The 17,261-nt window shown below is 41.7% G+C and overlaps 1 protein-coding gene across 3 annotated transcripts in view; it reads left to right on the forward strand.

Annotated features, from left to right (window-relative positions):
* LOC139262966 (fibroblast growth factor receptor 4-like) overlaps positions 1 to 17,261 on the forward strand; it is a 102,214-nt gene that overhangs the window by 44,014 nt on the left and 40,939 nt on the right. For all 3 annotated transcript variants that reach the window (XM_070878358.1, XM_070878357.1, XM_070878359.1), the window contains exons 3-5: positions 9,606 to 9,869; positions 11,596 to 11,685; positions 16,516 to 16,685. In XM_070878358.1, the coding sequence (XP_070734459.1) occupies positions 9,606 to 9,869; positions 11,596 to 11,685; positions 16,516 to 16,685 (524 nt within the window). The remainder of the gene's footprint in view (positions 1 to 9,605; positions 9,870 to 11,595; positions 11,686 to 16,515; positions 16,686 to 17,261) is intronic.

A 17,261-nucleotide genomic window follows, 5' to 3' on the forward strand; every position in this document is an offset into this window, starting at 1 on the left:
GGAGCAGGGAAGTCTTACTGCAGTTGTACAGGGCCTTGGCGAGGCCTCACCTGGAATATTGTGTTCAGTTTTGGTCTCCTAATCTGAGGAAGGACGTTCTTGCTATTGAGGGAGTGCAGCAAAGGTTCACCAGACTGATTCCAGGGATGGCTGGACTGACATATGAGGAGAGACTGGATCAACTGGGCCCTTGTACACTGGAAGGATGAGAGGGGATCTCATAGAAACATATAAGATTCTGACGGGACTGGACAGGTTAGATGCGGGAAGAATGTTCCCGATGTTGGAGAAGTCCAGAACCAGGGGACACAGTCTTAGGATAAGGGGCAGGCCATTTAGGACTGAGATGAGGAAAAACTTCTTCACTCAGAGAGTTGTTAACCTGTGGAATTCCCTGCCGCAGAGAGTTGTTGATGCCAGTTCATTGGATATATTCAAGAGGGTGTTAGATATGGCCCTTATGGCTAAGGGGATCAAGGGGTATGGAGAGAAGGCAGGAAAAGAGTACTGAGGGAAGGATCAGCCATGATCTTATTGAATGGTGGTGCAGGCTCGAAGAGCCTAATGGCCTACTCCTGCATTTATTTTCTATGTTTCTATGTTACTCTGCTGCCCTGGCTGAGATCAGTTTGCACAATCTAGGACAAATCTGTGTGGCTTAGCACCATACCATGCAGTACATTTGCCGAATGAGCTTTGTGAGGATCCTCATCAAATTTACTCCAACAGTAAGGTTAAACACTTAATCAGCTCCAAGTAAAATCCTGGATCTAATCAATTATATCAGAGCTTGACCCTTTCCATGAAAGTTATACTGGGATGTGAATAGTTTTTATTCACTATGGCAAAATCTTTCAAGACTAGTTGGACCTTGGACACAGCGGACAGCGTATCAGAAATTGTGGGTGCACTGGCCGTGGTATTCCATCCATTGATTTCTATGGATGGGAAATTACAGGCAATGCGGATCACAGAAAATGTTATCCTATATGTACAACCCTGGCACTAAGCATGGTAATCTGTTGGTTATATCTTTTCTACATTATAACACAGAGCATTGCCAAAGATGCCATTTAGTGCATTGGAATAACTTGGTTACTAAGTAAAGGGGACCATTACTCCTTTGCTTAAAGATTTTAAGTAGAAAACACAGTGGCCCAGATCTTGCTGAAGCGGGACATCTTGTGGCATACACCATTAGTTAGACTTCTTCCTCCGCCCTTCAGCTCAAAATGTTTTATTGTAACTTGGTGGAAGTGCAAGCTTACAATGCATGATGAGGGCAAAGGGCCATCTGGGAGCTTAGTGAATGGCGGGACCAACTGTGTATCTCCTTAACCAATGAGATTTCAGGATTGAAAAAGAAAGAACGGAACAACAGAGAAGGAGGGTGAATTAGAGTCAAATCAGTACAGAAAGAGAAAAAAAGAGGGAACAAAAGATTGAATTAGGGGAGAGAGAAAAAAGAGGCAGAAAGGAAAAGCAAGAAAAAAAATTAAAAATGTAAAATTTATAGGGCCCGAACTTGGTGGAAGCTAAGTTCTACCCAAGTGCCGCCCAAAGGGCCGCCGACATACCTGACGGTACTTTGGGTGGGAGTTTCGTAAAAAAAGTCCTTGAAAGACCACCCGGCGGCAAAATAAGGACTTCCACCGTGAATCTGGGCAGCAGCAGGCGAGAGCTCCCAATCTCAGCGGCAAATGCAATCCTCGCTAAAGTGCCGCCGAGGATTTAGTCGGGCCCAGGGAGGGGGGAGCTCATAAAAATAAAAATTTACACAAAAAAAAACTACTGGAAAACCTTCAGGGGACCCCATCCACATAAATTGCTGCAAAAAAAAATTTTTATAAAAGTTCACTAATCTTTTTTTGCAGGTCTTCTTACTTACCGTTGAGGTTAGACCTGCCTTCCCGCAGCGGTCCTTCCCCCTGCTGCCGCCGACTCCCGCCCGGAGGAATCTGCCAGCTCAGCGGGCGGGAGGACACTTGGGTGTCTTGTGCGCTAGTGGCCATCAGCGGGCGGTTCCCAGTGGTATTCCCCTCCCGCCGGCAGGAGGCCTCCACTAAACTGGCACCGAAGGGAGGCCGCCCAAAAAACTCAGGCGGTAAGGCCACCAAGTTTGGGCCCATATTTTTTAAATCTCAAACAACAATTTACTACATGCAGGAATGAGATTGAGCAGATTAAATTGTTCCCTTTCTGGGCCAGAGAGGTTTGATTGGCATTGCATTGACAATTATCATGCTGTTAAATTCCAGCCCTAACTTTCCACAGCTAGTTTAATGGGCAATTAACGTGCAAATCTACCAAGTTCATAAAGATAACGTGGAGGCTGAGGGTGAGATGCCATTTGTAGGAAGCAAACTGCAGAGCAGTGTAAATTGACCAGCAAATTCTGGAGATTCACAACTTAGAGCATATCCCTTAATCCCTGAATTTGCTAGCCAATTTGCGTGTTAAACACGCCGTTATTTTTCTAACAAGATTCGGCCCAATATATTTCTCAGTTGGGCACAGGAAGTGCTGAACATTGGAATTAGGGCCTTTGTTCATATTTAGCACTTTTTAAACAATCCAACCTGTGTGGTATTACCATGGCCACAACAGCAAAACCTTATATCACTAAACATCAGAATGTAATATTTTTAATACCTAATCTCGCTGGTACACCCTTCAAGTGCCCTATAAGGATTGCCTGTATGATTGATACAAATCAAACCAATAAAACAACAGAAGGATTGCTGTGAGCAATCAATTACCACAAAAAGTGAGGTATCTCTTTAAATGTTTTAGTTCTCAGAGAAGCAGGCTGTTTATGAGAATTGGTAGTTCTGGGTCTAGCTGCAATGATACTTCTTTTGCTATTATTTCTATCCCCAATTGTTGCTCTTCCCTTGCAGGTTGAGCACTGTGCTATTTTGCTCAGAATGTGGCCGAGAAGTGACTTTTGGTCATTTTAAAGTCACGCCCTGAAGTATTCCATCCAAAGGCTTTGACTTTAAGCTCTGTCAGAGGTTGACATGTTTGTCAATGGAGTTGTCAGGTTTCCCAGTGAGTGACCTCTTCCCCTCCAAGACACCCGCAGAGTCTCAGCCTCTCACTGCACCCCATCCTATGGAATAACGTACTTTTGTCCTTGTCACTGTGGGTCTTTTGGCTAAGGTTGAAAGGTCATGCCTCAGCAAGCAGCAAATCATTCCTTCTTGTCTTCCCATGTCAGGTACCGGGTCGTGACCCTTTGGGGAGGGGGGAGCTTGATGATGAGAAAGACATTGATTTTCTACAAAAAAGCATTGCTGTATCACATACATTTGAAGGGATTGAGCTTCTTCTGACCAGAGCTCCGTATAGAAGGCCCAATATTAAACTATAGAGTCGTAGCTGCTGGTACAGTAGAGCATCTTAACACTTTAAGTAGAAATGTTAACTATCAAAGCATGGGTATCAGAGTAAGAACATCGCATATTATGTACTAGCACCACACTCTCACTCGAGAATATATGTTTGAGTGCACTGGCGTGGGCACTGACATCTTTGTGTCACCCATTCACTGTTAGGTGCGTCAAATGGATATCTGTTTCATTTAAATAAATGTCTGTCACACATTTGTAATGGCACAGTTGAAGAAAGAGGCATTATGGCCATTTCCTCTCCAGGGATGAAAATGTAAAAGAAAAAAATTGTTATTAATAAGATGTAAAGATATCATAGAATGTTAAAACACAGAAATAGGCCATTCAGACCCATCAAGTCTGTTCGATCCTTTTCTTTAGGAGACGCTAGTTTAATCCCACTCTCCTGCTTGCTTACCATATTTCTCCTTTTCAACAAGCGACTATCTAATTCTCTTTTTTAAAATAATTTTTGGACTCTGCTTCAACAGTAATTTGTGGCAAAGAATGACCATTTTCTAACCACCCTCTATGCCAAGAAACTTTTTTACAATATTCCCCTTTTATGTTTTTTTGCAACTATAGGTATTTTGAGTTTGTGCTCTTGTTGTGTTCTCAATGGCCAGTGGCAACAATTTATCACTATCATAATTCTTCATAATCTTGAAGACCTCTGTCAAGGTAGAAACAATTTCAGGGCAATGGGGAAAGATCAGAGGAGTGGGACTAATTGGACAGCTCTTTCAAAGAGATGGCACAGACATCATAGGCCGAATGGCCTCCTTCTGTGCTGTATCATTCTATGATTCTAAGTTCTGGTGAAAGAAGGCCTAGCTTCTCGAGTTCCACTTTATAACAGTAATACCTCATTCCTGTATAATTGTTGCTGGGACCAGCATGAAGAAAAAATTGCTGATATTGCTGTAGTATGAAACTGATGCCTCCCCAGACTAAGTATAGCAGGATAGAATTTCCGCTATGCTGCGCTGGTTTTTCTAACACAATTTGCCTGAAATCAGCCAAATCATCGCAAAAGATAGAGGAATTTTAAGTGCAAGTTACATCCAGCGCAAATCGAGTTTCCGTGATCTTTTGCGCTGGTTTAAACAATATCACACTGCAAACCAGCCCTGCCCACAAAACTGGCCACACCTCCTGTTCAAATTAATCACCATGGCGAGTTTCCACTAATTGCGTCTATTTGCTGGTCTTCAAGGAAGCTCTTCAAATTAAACTGATTTTTTTTAGGCGCAAGGGCATTAATAGGCACCTTTTTAAAAGCTTTTCAATATTAAAAAATATTTAATATACTAACAAACTGAATACTGTACAGCAATGAAACCAATAAAAGGTTTTGTAGTTTAAAAAAAAATCATTTTCAGTTATTTAAAACCGGGTTACTCACAGGTGATGGACTAGACACTCTTATTAAAAATGCTTATTTTTAGGGATAAACCCATTTTCAGCTTAATAAAACTGCACCAGGTTACTACATTTAATTATATCAAGGAATAGTTTTTAATGCAAGGAAAAAAATGATTACATACTAAACCACTGCCCAATTGCACTGGTTCATGGAAGATTTTACATTTGTGAAGATTTTACATTTGTAATAATTTTACGATTGTGATAATTCAAATGAATTTGAGCGGAAACTTGAGCCATAACTGCACTTTGGAAAACTGGCGCAATTTTGAACACAATTATCAGGCGGATTACCCATTGAGTCCAAAGCGGAAACTCTTGTCCAGTGTCTGTGTCTATAAGATTCTTTATCTCGCTCTGATGTTATGAAAATAAGTGACCATGGCTGCAGTCCTATTACTAAAATAAAATCAGGCCAGTATCATCCTACAGTCTCCTAACCAATCCCAGCTGAGAAAAAGTCGAATGATCACAGAGTTTAGTGCACCTTGAAGTGTTTGTACTCTGAAGGTCAGTGTTATCTCAGGAATGCTGGGCAGGATCGATAAGGGCTTTGATTGTGTCCCACGTCTGTTGTACTCACATACTAATGCCCCTTTGGTGTCTTTTGTAATTTATTTTTTGCTCAGTCACAAAACTGGCTCACTTTCACTGACTATTAATTGGAGTTAACAAACAATCTGACCTGTTTTATTTAATGAGTATGCATTGAAACAATTAAATTAAGGTAGAAATTTAGTTTTGTTTTGAAGATCTAAAATTGGAAAAATAACTGATTGCAAGAATGTTTAAAGTTTAAATGGGACTGCTTGAGAAAGAGGTGACTCTTGAGTTTACACATATAGCTTATCAAGTAGTGGAAGGTGATCCCTGACTTTATATGGAATACAGGGAGAGCTGTTTATATGTTGAAGGATGACTCCTAACTTCAGAATGACATTCTTCATAGAAAGGATGAGAACAGGATACTGTACAGCTTATACAGATAGGTGAAATCCAGGGAAACACAGGACAAGGTGATTAAAATAAGCATTACTTGTACATTATCAAGCTGTTGAACTGGGGAAGAGAAGGGACCTCTCAATATTTTACCATTACAGAGCATGAGCTTGGAATTGGCTCAGATTTGATGAGTTCACTTCTTCCCTAATACCAAGTCTTCTCACAATCTTCTTCCATCTGTACAGCCTTGGCTAATCCTCTGCAGCTGTAAAGTAGAGCTACAACTTCCAGCTTGTTACACAGCACAGTCAACATTACATAGGCCCCAAGTTTCCCCAATCCCTTTTTCCAGCGCACTTACCCGTGGTGCGCCGACTTTCTACTCCAAAAACGGCGCCGAAAATGTAGTTGCTGATTCTCCCACTTCGTGGACCATCCTAGGGTCTGGTGCGGTGTGGCAATCACAGTGGGGGGTGGAGCTACAGCCCTGCACTGAAAACAGTGCCGGCAGCTGTGCGCATGCGCAGTGGAGTCTGCGCGCATGCGCAGTAGCTCCTCATCCTCCCAGCGGGTCCCGATGCTCGCCACCCCTATCCCTGGCCAAAGGGACGACTCGATGTTCGCTGCCCCTATCCCGGACCGAGTGGCCTGCCGCACAGACCGGCCGCTGCCTTCCCGCGCTCACTTAGACTCCAGTTCAGTGTGTGCGCGGTGTGTGCCAAGGGAAGCTTGCCGGGGAGCCTGGTGGAGCAGGAGCAGGAGCTGGAGGAGCCCGGGGGGGGGAGGGTGGACGTGGCTCGAGTCCAATGTTTGTACCTTTCAAATAGTTCTATTGACATGCCCCAAAGGGCTCTCCTGCTGCTTGTTGCAAGCCTCCCGCCCCTAGACCTGGCCGAAGGGCTTGCCTGTGTGTGCTGCAGTCGGCGATGTAGGACTTTTATTTTTTAGTAATTGATTTATTTTTCATTTATTATTGATGATGGTTTTTATGCTTCTCTAATGTTGTTGTGAAGGTGTTTAGTGCTTTTCAAAATCCTCTCACTTCCCTTCCCCCCCCCCCCCCCATCTCTGGCTACCTGCGCTGATTTCTTAATTCATCGCAAGGTTTTTCTGAGTGGACACAAGTGGCCACATATGCTGGCCTAAGTTAGTTTGGAGTAACTTTTAGCTGGCTAAAGTTGCTTAAATGGTCAAAACAGACGTAAGTGTTTGGTAATGCCCCCTTTTGAAAAAAAAACTCAACTTAAAAAAAAACCTAACACTGGAGCAAATTAAATGGGGAGAATTGTGATTTTTAAGTTACTCCAAAAAAATCTAGTTGCTCCAAAGAAAATGGAGCAACTCCTGGGGAAACTTGGCCCCATATTTGAGTTTGGTACTTGGGAGAAGAATAACTTTAAAAATCCCAAGATTTCCCTTTGGAATTAGTGTCCCTGTTTTGGTGGGATGGTCCTATATAGTATGGTGTTTGTTATTGGATTTGGCTGATGCCTCATTATCCTTCAGCCTCATTATTGATCCTGGTGCAGATAGATTCACTGGTTTTGTACTATAATTAATCCAGCGTAATAGGGACCAGCTACACAGGGCAAGGCTTTTTAGTCAAATCTAGGAGCAGTCTTCTTCCTTCTTCCAGAGGATGTGTTAACTCAGGCACTACCTATGCCCAAGCTGCTTTTGTGCTATTTCATGCATTCTCAATAATCTGTCTGGTATTTTATAGATTCAAGCATTCATTGTGCCCAGTATTGTACAGGTTCCCTGCGTCCATGCTGCTATTTTACAGGATTGGGTATTCTGCCCAGACTATATTATACCAGATTAAGCTATTCCGAAGGTACTTCCTAGCCAAGCCAAAATGTGGTAACATTTTGAGCTCTCAAGGGTGGTCTCACACGCAGCCAGTGGATGCTTCAAAATGTTTCTTAAACTTTGTGAAGAAACCATCTTTTAATCCTCCCTCATTGCACGCAGTAGGTCTGGTATACTTTGGTGATGGCTTACATATTATCCAGGCAATGAGGCCTGTTTATTTCATGAACTAAAATCATTGGATGGGAGAACAGTATTTCAGGGATTGAGATGTCTGTGTTGTTCATTGTATCAGAGGATATATTTTACAATCTTTATCTCATATACAGAACATTGCAGCTACTGATTTAATAAGTCAAAAAACATTTTTATTAAATGGTATTTGGGGATTTTTAATGGATACTTCGGGAAATAAATTCTATGATTCTGTTCATTATTTTGAAGCCATAAATGAATGACTAAATATGTCAATACTTTATATATTTAATTTTATTCCTTGCCATTTTTAAAGCTGTGTATGCACAACAAGGTGCGATGCATGATACAACAATTGTAGGTAGATATCTGATTCTAGCAGTACTGGGAAGGTGGAATGTCATTTAGCTGCTCTTGGGGGGCAGTCCTGGGCTTTGTTAGCACAAGGGAATGTTCATAGGGTATGGCAGAAATGAAATTGGGATCCTGAAGTTTGACAGAACTGCAGTGAGGCTGTGGGAGTTTGGCAGTATGGAGGGTCCATCTGCCATCACTTTAGAGGAGTAACTTATGGTTTGGTATAACTCTATGAGGCAAGCCACAACTGGGGATGGAATGCGAGGTTTGGTTCACTGTTGGATTCTGTTTTTTATCAGAAGTGAGGGGAGAGGACAGATATGGCCGAGACAGTAGCACTGGGTGGTGGGGGGCGGGGGATCGGGATCTCACATCTGGCAACATTGGCTTATGACGTTCTCAGATGTCTCTAAACATCAGATTTAATGTTTAGTGTTTGGTTCCTGGATGTGCATCTCTGAGTCTGACTCTCTGTCTCTGTCTCTCACCACTATTAGAAAATGTGAACATGCCAAACAGTATTAACACAACACAGGTGACAATTGGAGCTTTCAAAATTCAGCTTAGTTGTTTTTTAATTTGGGGAAAAAAAACTCAAAATTAAGTTGAAAAAAAACAGCTGGGTGTAGAAAATACACTGGAGTGCAATCCCAACACTTAATCTGTCATGGAACTTATTGTGTTCCTAACACAGATGAGGCTGCACACAGGGAGGTTAAAGTAACAGTGACCTCAGTCTTTAATAAGACACTCCAGAGTGAGGAACATGCCTTAGAGGCCGGCTTATATACAGTGCTCCCAAGGGATGCTGGGATCCCTTGGGACTTCAGGGGATGAGCTCCCTGGTGGCAGAACATGGGAGTGCATGCTTTACAGATACACAACAGAACTCTTATGCTGACTGCACTAAAGTTTATGGGGAAGAAGGAGGAACCTACAGGATCAGGCTTTGAGCGCACATCTGTGGTGTCCCACATCAGAGATCCCAGACACACTGGGGTGGGTAACTAGCTTGACCAAAGGGGGGTTTCTGTGTCCCCCCCCTCAAAGACAGACTGGGTGCATGTAGCAGGCCCCTTAAAAAGAGGGGCCATTTAAAACCTCCAAAGAATTTTGATCTGTCCCCTCATTATTGGGAGTACAGGCTCTGACCACACCTTGGAACCCTAGGTGGTATTTTGAGTGATTTGTGGGGAAAAGATAGTACAGTGGCCATACTATACAATTACAGGGTGACAAGTTTGCATCTGTGGTTTCTATTATAAAGGTGGTTATACGACTTTATAATGGAAAAGTTGAAACAAAACTGTGAAAGAAAAAAGTGACAGCCAAAAGTAATTTTTTCTTTAGAAGTGACTTTCTAAAATATGTCTCTAAGTGCAATATGTTTAATTAGATAGATATATAAGAGAGAGGGAATTTGAATCAACCTAGCTCATGTCACGTCATTATATTTAAAGTTTCGTTATTCTGTCTCTACAGTGTTGTTTGGCAGTGAAACTGCACAACCCCAGGACCATATCCTCCTGGATCCTGGTGATGGGCTCAAGTTAACATGTGACACCAACCGATCTGTAAACATCAACTGGTACAAAGAAGACAAGCAGGTCCTATCTGGTGACAAGGTGATCATAGCCCGGAAGGTTTTGGAAATTGTAGAAATGACATATGATGATTCCGGCCTGTACCTTTGTGTCGTGCGTGGGACAGGCGAGATTCTAAGAAACTTCACAGTGACTGTAGCAGGTACGACTCTATTAATTCTGTTCTGTAAAGTCGCTGACATCTAAGCCTAAAAAAAAAAAATATTTTTTCATGCAGCAAATGAATTTATGCTGCACAGAATGCAGCACCACATTCTGTGTATGACTTTGAGCACTGCACTTAATCACTACGACTTGGACTTGTTCTATCGAAGTTGTTTTCTAATGCTTTTCAGTCTTGTTGATGTTCTGCACGGTAGGCCTCAGTTCTTCAGCTGAGCTCCTCAATTAAAAAGGTATAGACGTAGCATGATGCTAAGAAGGATTTGAAACTTTCTTAATACATATTATGAGGTACCATCATTGAATTATTGTTAATGCCTGGGATTTTCATGGGCCTGAACCATTGAGATGCACATTTCTCAATCTGAATGGACAATAAATCAATATAAATACTGGAGAATATAATGAAAATCCCCTTTATTTATTTTAAATACCGATCCTCCAGTCTGGAATAAAATGGCCTCCTTAATTTCTGTGCCAGGCAATCTATTTTGACCAAATGCCCTGGCAGTTACAAAAGCATGCTCAACATGTGCATTGTTGTTTGTATATGTTTATTCGATAGGGCTAAAAGTGCAACCGTCAGATGTTTAATTAATTCCGTTTTAGGACTCAGCACTGAATATTGTGTTGGTATAGGAATTGCCTCTTCTGTGAAAAAAATAACTAACCACAATTGATTATTGGCAGCATTTGATACCTGAAACATTAGAAGTTGGCAAATGAGACACAACCCATTACTCTGCTGATCTTTAAGGCAACAGGAAATATACTTTTTAGAATGGGAAATCTCATAGGGAGTTGATTAATTGGTGTTTTCAGTGAAAGATGCAATAGGTGTACTAATTTTAATAATATATACATAGATCATGTTCGATCACAGTACTTATATTGAATATAAGTGCAATATATTGAGGGTACAGTATGCATTGGTTTGGTATAATTATGTATTCAATACAACTGAGTGGAAACTTCTAGAAGGAAAATTATTCTACCAGTACATCTGACTAAACAGTATTCATGCTTCCTAGAAAATTAAGTACAATGCACATTTCCAGACTGTACAATTCAAATTCAGCTCACAGCTTTGCGCAAAAATGCCAAGTCCAATACCAGTGTATTGTAAGAATCTATTTATATATTTGGTACAATATAATTAATACAGGATTTACGGCTTACCCAGTACATAGGCAACCCCTTCTGTAAAGTGCATGTATGCACAAGTAAAATGTAGACAGGAATAAAAACAAAAGTGCTGGAAATACTCAGCAGGTCAGGCTTTCAGATTTTCAGCATCTGTAGTAACTTTCTTTTGTATAGGTGAGGACAGGATGTGGCTTTGAGCTGCGATGTGCATCCCAATCGAACAGCACTCAGACCCTCACTTCCTACACTCATGTATGAAGAATGGCCACTTGGACAAGTTACTACAGGGTGCCCGGCATCCATTGTACCTTTCCTTAGTAGGCACCCATTACTGGAAGAGGGGAATAGGCTACCCTCCAGTAACAGACCCCTTCTGGAGTATGAGATTAAACCTATTGTATAGTCAATACAATATAATCAGCACAATATAATCAATACAGCTCCTTCATTGCAGTGTTATTACACAGTACATTCAGTAAAGTCTAGACTCGCACGAGTGCAGTATGAGCTTCCAGGTCGAAGTTTATGAGGCCTAATGTTCCCTACATTAATTGTTTCAGACTCGTTGTCCTCTGGTGATGATGATGAAGATGGTGGATCTGAAGATTCAATTTCAGAATCCAATGATGGCCATACTTATCCTCAGAAAGGTCAGTGGTTTAGTTCAGCTCCTTTTATTTCACTCTGTCTCACACATACAATATGAATATGAGTCCAGAAAAGATATTGTATTTTTTTCAGGCATAGTATGGTCTACATGCATTTAGGAGTCTGGGTGGCTGGTGTATAAAGCATATTGTGGGTAGTATATTAATCACATTATATGTAAGTGTATCAAGTTCAATGTGGCCGGTATGTTGAGCATTGCCAGAGGATAAAGCACAATGTGGGTGGTTTATAAAGCACAGTGCAAATCATTATCATAGGCAGTCCCTTGAAATCGAGGAAGACTTACTTCCACTCTAAAAGTGATTTCTCAGGTGACTGAACAGTCCAATACAGGAATTACAGTCTCTGTCACAGGTGGGACAGACAGTGGTTGAAGGAAAGGGTGGATGGGGAGTCTGGTTTGCCGCACGCTCCTTCCGCTGCCTGCGCTTGTTTTCTGCATGCTCTCGGTGACGAGACTCGAGGTGCTCAGCGTGCAGCGCCCTCCCGGATGCTATTCCTCTACTTAGGGCGGTCTGTATATGGTGTATGTTCCACAACATGGATGCTGTATACACCACAGTGTAGATGGTGCCATACTTTGTATAATGCTGCCTTGAGGTCTACTTTCCTTCTCATCCGGCAATGCATTCTTGTATCCATGCCTGAACGGGGTCTGGAGCTGAGTGGTTCTGGCACAACCTGAGCATCAGTGAGCAGGTTATTGGTGAGTAAGTGTTGCTTGATGGCATTATTGATGACTTCATCCATCACTGTGCTGATGATTGGGATGAGGGTTGTAATTAGCCTGGTTAGATTTGCCTGCTTTTTGTGGCTAAGACATACCTGGACAATTTTCCACAATGTTGGGTAGATGCTAATGTCAAGCTGCACTGGTATTGGCTTGTATATTGATTAATAACTGGGTGTAGGATGCTGAGTTATGAGTATATTAGAACAATGGGACCACATTGCGTATTAATTTAAATCAGCTCTTTGCAGTGCTGCGCTCTAGCACTGTTGGAAACATTCAGGACCCTAAAAAGTCTCTGACTTGAAGAAGCAAGTGTGTGACTCTAGAGCCAACCAGTGAGCTGTCCAATTAAACTGCTCTGTGTATTTTTGGCCGACAATTCGTCTTTGCTCTAATTGTTTAGGCACTGAGGATTCAGTCTACTGCTAAATGCATAGCCTAATTACCACAGGAGCTCCCAGTCCAGCTAATTAGGTCAATTACTGGAGAGCCGATTAGGCAGGAATGTTTAGGAATGTCCAAGCTCTTTGGGGAAATTTTCAAAATAGTTACTATTTGATATGTTACTGTTGAGTTTCATTTATACAGAGTTCATAAATTCAGGTTAAAATAATCGACTCAGGTTGGCTAATATGTCAGATTTTTAGTAATTCTGGAGTTAATTCAGATATTTACCCTAAGTATCCCACCCCCCTCAGGTTAGTTGTGTTCATTGCCAACTGACTTCAGAATTCTGCTACATAAAATCAATGAAAAAATGTTGATTGGAGTTCATAGTGGAATTAAATCATAAAATAGCACAGTACAGAAGGTGAAGGTGTCTCTCTGATCACCATTCAGCAGCTCTGTCCTCATTCTTTCTACCAAAATATATCACCTCACACTTCTCTGTGTTGAATTTCCTCTGGCATGTGTCCACCCATTCCACTAGCCTGACCATGTCCCCTTGAAGTCTTTTACTATCTTCCTCACTTTACTACATGTCCAAGTTTCGTGTCATCTGAAAATTTCAAAGGTGTGCCCTGTACCCCCAAGTTCGTCATCAATGTATATCCAAAACAGCAGTGATCCTGGCACTGAACCCTGGGGAACACCACTGTATATCTTCCTCCAGTCCAAAGAACAGCCATTCACCATAACTCTCTGTTTTCTATCCCTTAGTCAATTTTGTATCAATGCTGTTACTGCCCCTTTTATCCTACGGGCTTCAATTTTGCTAATGTGGTACTTTATCAAACACCTTTTGTAAGTCCATATACATGTATGTCCATATATGTCGGTTGAGGCTCAGTTGGTAGCACTCTCGCCTCGGTTGTGGGTTCAAGTCGCATTCCAGAAACTTGAACACAAAAATCTAGGCTGACACTCAGAGACACTGAGGGAGTGCTACACTGTTGGAGGTTCCGTCTTTTGGATGAGAAGTTAAAACGAGGCCCCATCTGCCCTCTCAGTTGGATGTAAAAGATCCCATGGATCTATTTTGAAAAACAACAGGGGAGTTATCTTCAGTGTACTGGCCAATATTTATCCCTCCGTCAACATCACTAAAGCAGATAATCTGTGGATAAGGGGGAATCAGTGGATGTGGTGTATTTGGATATCCAGAAGGCATTCGATAAGGTGCCACGTAAAAAGTTACTGCACAAGATAAAAGTTCACGGGGTTGGGGGTAATATATTAGCGTGGATAGAGGATTGGCTAACTAACAGAAAACAGAGTCGGGATAAATGAGTCATTTTCCGGTTGGCAAACAGTAACTAGTGGGGTGCCGCAGGGATCGGTGCTGGGGCCTCAACTATTTACAATCTATATTAATGACTTGGATGAAGGGACCGAGTGTAATGTAGCCAAGTTTGCTGATGATACAAAGATGGGTGGGAAAGCAAATTGTGAGGAGGACACAAACAATCTGCAAAGGGATATAGACTGGTTAAGGGAGTGGGAAAAAATTTGGCAGATGGAGTATAATGTGGGAAAATGTGAGGTTATCCACTTTGGCAGAAGTAATAGAAAAGCAAATTATAATTTAAATGGAGAAAAGTTGCAAAGTGCTGCAGTACAGAGGGACCTGGGGGTCCTTGTGCATGAAATACAAAAAGTTAGTATGCAGGTACAGCAAGTAATCAGGAAGGCAAATGGAATGTTGGTCTTTATTGCAAGGGTGATGGAGTATAAAAGCAGAGAAGTCCTGCTACAACTGTACCGGGTATTGGTGAGGCCATACCTGGAGTACTGCGTACAATATTTAAGGAAGGATATACTTGCATTGGAGGCTGTTCAGAGAAGGTTCACTAGGTTGATTCCGGAGATGAGGGGGTTGACTTATGAAGATAGGTTGAGTGGGTTGGGCCTATACTCATTGGTGTTCAGAAGAATGAGAGATGATCTTATCGAAACAGATAAGATAATGAGGGGGCTCGACAAGATGGATGCAGAGAGGATATTTTCACTCATAGGGGAAACTAAAATTAGGGGACATAGTCTCAGAATAAGGGGACCCCCATTTAAAACTGAGATGAGGAGAATTTCTTCTCTCAGAGGGTTGTAAATCTATGGAATTCTCTGCCCCAGAGAGTTGTGAAGGCTGGGTCATTGAATATATTTAAGGTGGAGATAGACAGATTTTTGAGCGATAAGGGAATAAAGGGTTATGGGAGCGGGCAGGGAAGTGGAGCTGAGTCCATGATCAGATCAGCCATGATCTTATTAAATGGCGGAGGAGGCTTGAGAGGCGAAATGGTCTACTCCTGCTCCTAGTTCTTATGGTCATTATCACATTGCTGTTTTTGGCAGCTGCGGTTCCTGCATTACAACAGTAACTACACTTCAAAAAAGTATTTCATTGGCTTTAAAACACTTTGGGATGTCCGGTAGTCATGAAAGGTGCTATATAAATGCAAGAATTTCTTTCTTTTTACACAACATCAAGTTGGCAACTCACCACCAGCAATTCATCACTCAACACACACATCATAAACCACAACAACACCAGATGTAACACAAACATATGCATGGCATCTTAGCTCAATGGTAACACTCGTCTCTGAGTCAGAAAGTTGTGGATTGAAGCTCCATTCCAGGATGTGTACTAAGCTCATTATATAGGTTGATATTTCAATGCAGCAATGAGAGAGTTGGATGAAATGTTAAACCATGTTCTGTCTGCATTGTCAGATGAAGGTATAAGATCCCAAGGATAGCAGGGAATTTCTCCTGGTTCTTGGTGAGCAGGGTAGTTCTCTTGATATACTGGCCAATATTTATCCCTCAATCAACACCTCCAAAAACAGATTAACTGGTAATTTATCTCATTGCTGTTTACTCTTTCAGTTATCGGCAATTGTCAATTATGTCAACCAATAAATTTGTAAATTAACAAAAATGTTTCAAGGAGCCTTAATAATTCAAATTAAAATGTTTTTATCTCCTTGTTGTGTGCAAATTGGCTACTATGTTTTCCTACATAACAAATTTCATAATTTCAATTGTAATTCATTGGGTGTGAAGTGCTTTGGGATGTTCTGGGGGTGTGAAAGGTGCAAGTTCTTTCTTTACATGGTAGGTTTGCTGTTTTGTGTGCACTTATTGAAGAAAATGTGCCACAAATGGATAGCAAGTTCTTTCCTCCTACTATTAATGGGTTTCTGACCACTTCAATCTACCCTGAGCATCGAATGAATTGATTAAATAGACTGTGGCACAAATGTTTTTCATACCGTATAAGATAAATTCACTGATCTGTGCTACCAGCATGGAGCCCTGTTGAAAGTGAGCACAAGTCAGAAATACAGGTACCCTGTCCAACACTTTATGCCACTTCTCCAACCTACATTCCCTTCAAATAGAGCTCTCATGAGGTGTGCAGGATCAGTGAATTTTCCCTCTTGTCCACAGTTTTATAGAGATGCTGGTCCAACTCTAAAGTTTTTAACAAATAGTTGCTGTGCTCCACATAATTCTAATTTAAATATGTTGCATATTTCTTATTGGCAGTGTAGATCCACGTCTGTTATTGTCCAATTAATTACTCATTGCTAACTGAAGAGCTTTCCTTCCTCGTTTCCCATCTCACACACAGGAGCACCATATTGGACACACTTTGAGCGTATGGAGAAGCGCCTGCATGTAGTTCCAGCTGCGAATACAGTGAAATTCCGCTGCCCAGCTGCCGGAAATCCCATTCCCACCATACGTTGGCTGAAGAATGGCAGGGAATTCAGGGGAGAGCAGCGGATCGGAGGCATTAAGGTATATCACATTCATCTACATATGACATAATGCTGATGATAACTGTTCATTCAGACTCAGAAGGATCACAATATAAACCACACAAATCAAAGATAAATCACCAGGAGCGGAAGGGATGAATTAAGGGTGGAAATCGCAGAGGTACTGGCCATAATCTTCCAATCCTCCAGGGGTTGATACGGGGGTGGTACCAGAGCACTGGAGATTTGCAAATGTTACACTATTGTTCAAAAAAGGGTGTAAAGTTAAACCCAGCAACTACAGGCCGGTCGGTTTAACCTCGGTAGTGGGGAAGCTTTTAGAAACAGTAATCAGGGACAAAATTAACAGTCACTTGGATAAGGGTGAATTAATCAAGGAAGGCCACCATGGATTTGTTAAAGGCAAATCGTGTTTAACCAACTTGATTGAGTTTTTTGATGAGGTAACAGAGAGGGTTGATGATGGTAAAGCGAGTGACGTAGTGTACATGGATTTCCAAAAGGCAATCGACAAAGTGTCACATATTAAGCTTGCCAGCAAAATTGAAGCCCGTGGAATAAAAGGGACAGTGGCAGTCTGGATACGAAATTGGCT

The sequence above is a fragment of the Pristiophorus japonicus genome, chromosome 4 (genome assembly GCF_044704955.1).
Source record: "Pristiophorus japonicus isolate sPriJap1 chromosome 4, sPriJap1.hap1, whole genome shotgun sequence".
In the NCBI taxonomy this organism is placed as follows: domain Eukaryota; kingdom Metazoa; phylum Chordata; class Chondrichthyes; family Pristiophoridae; genus Pristiophorus; species Pristiophorus japonicus.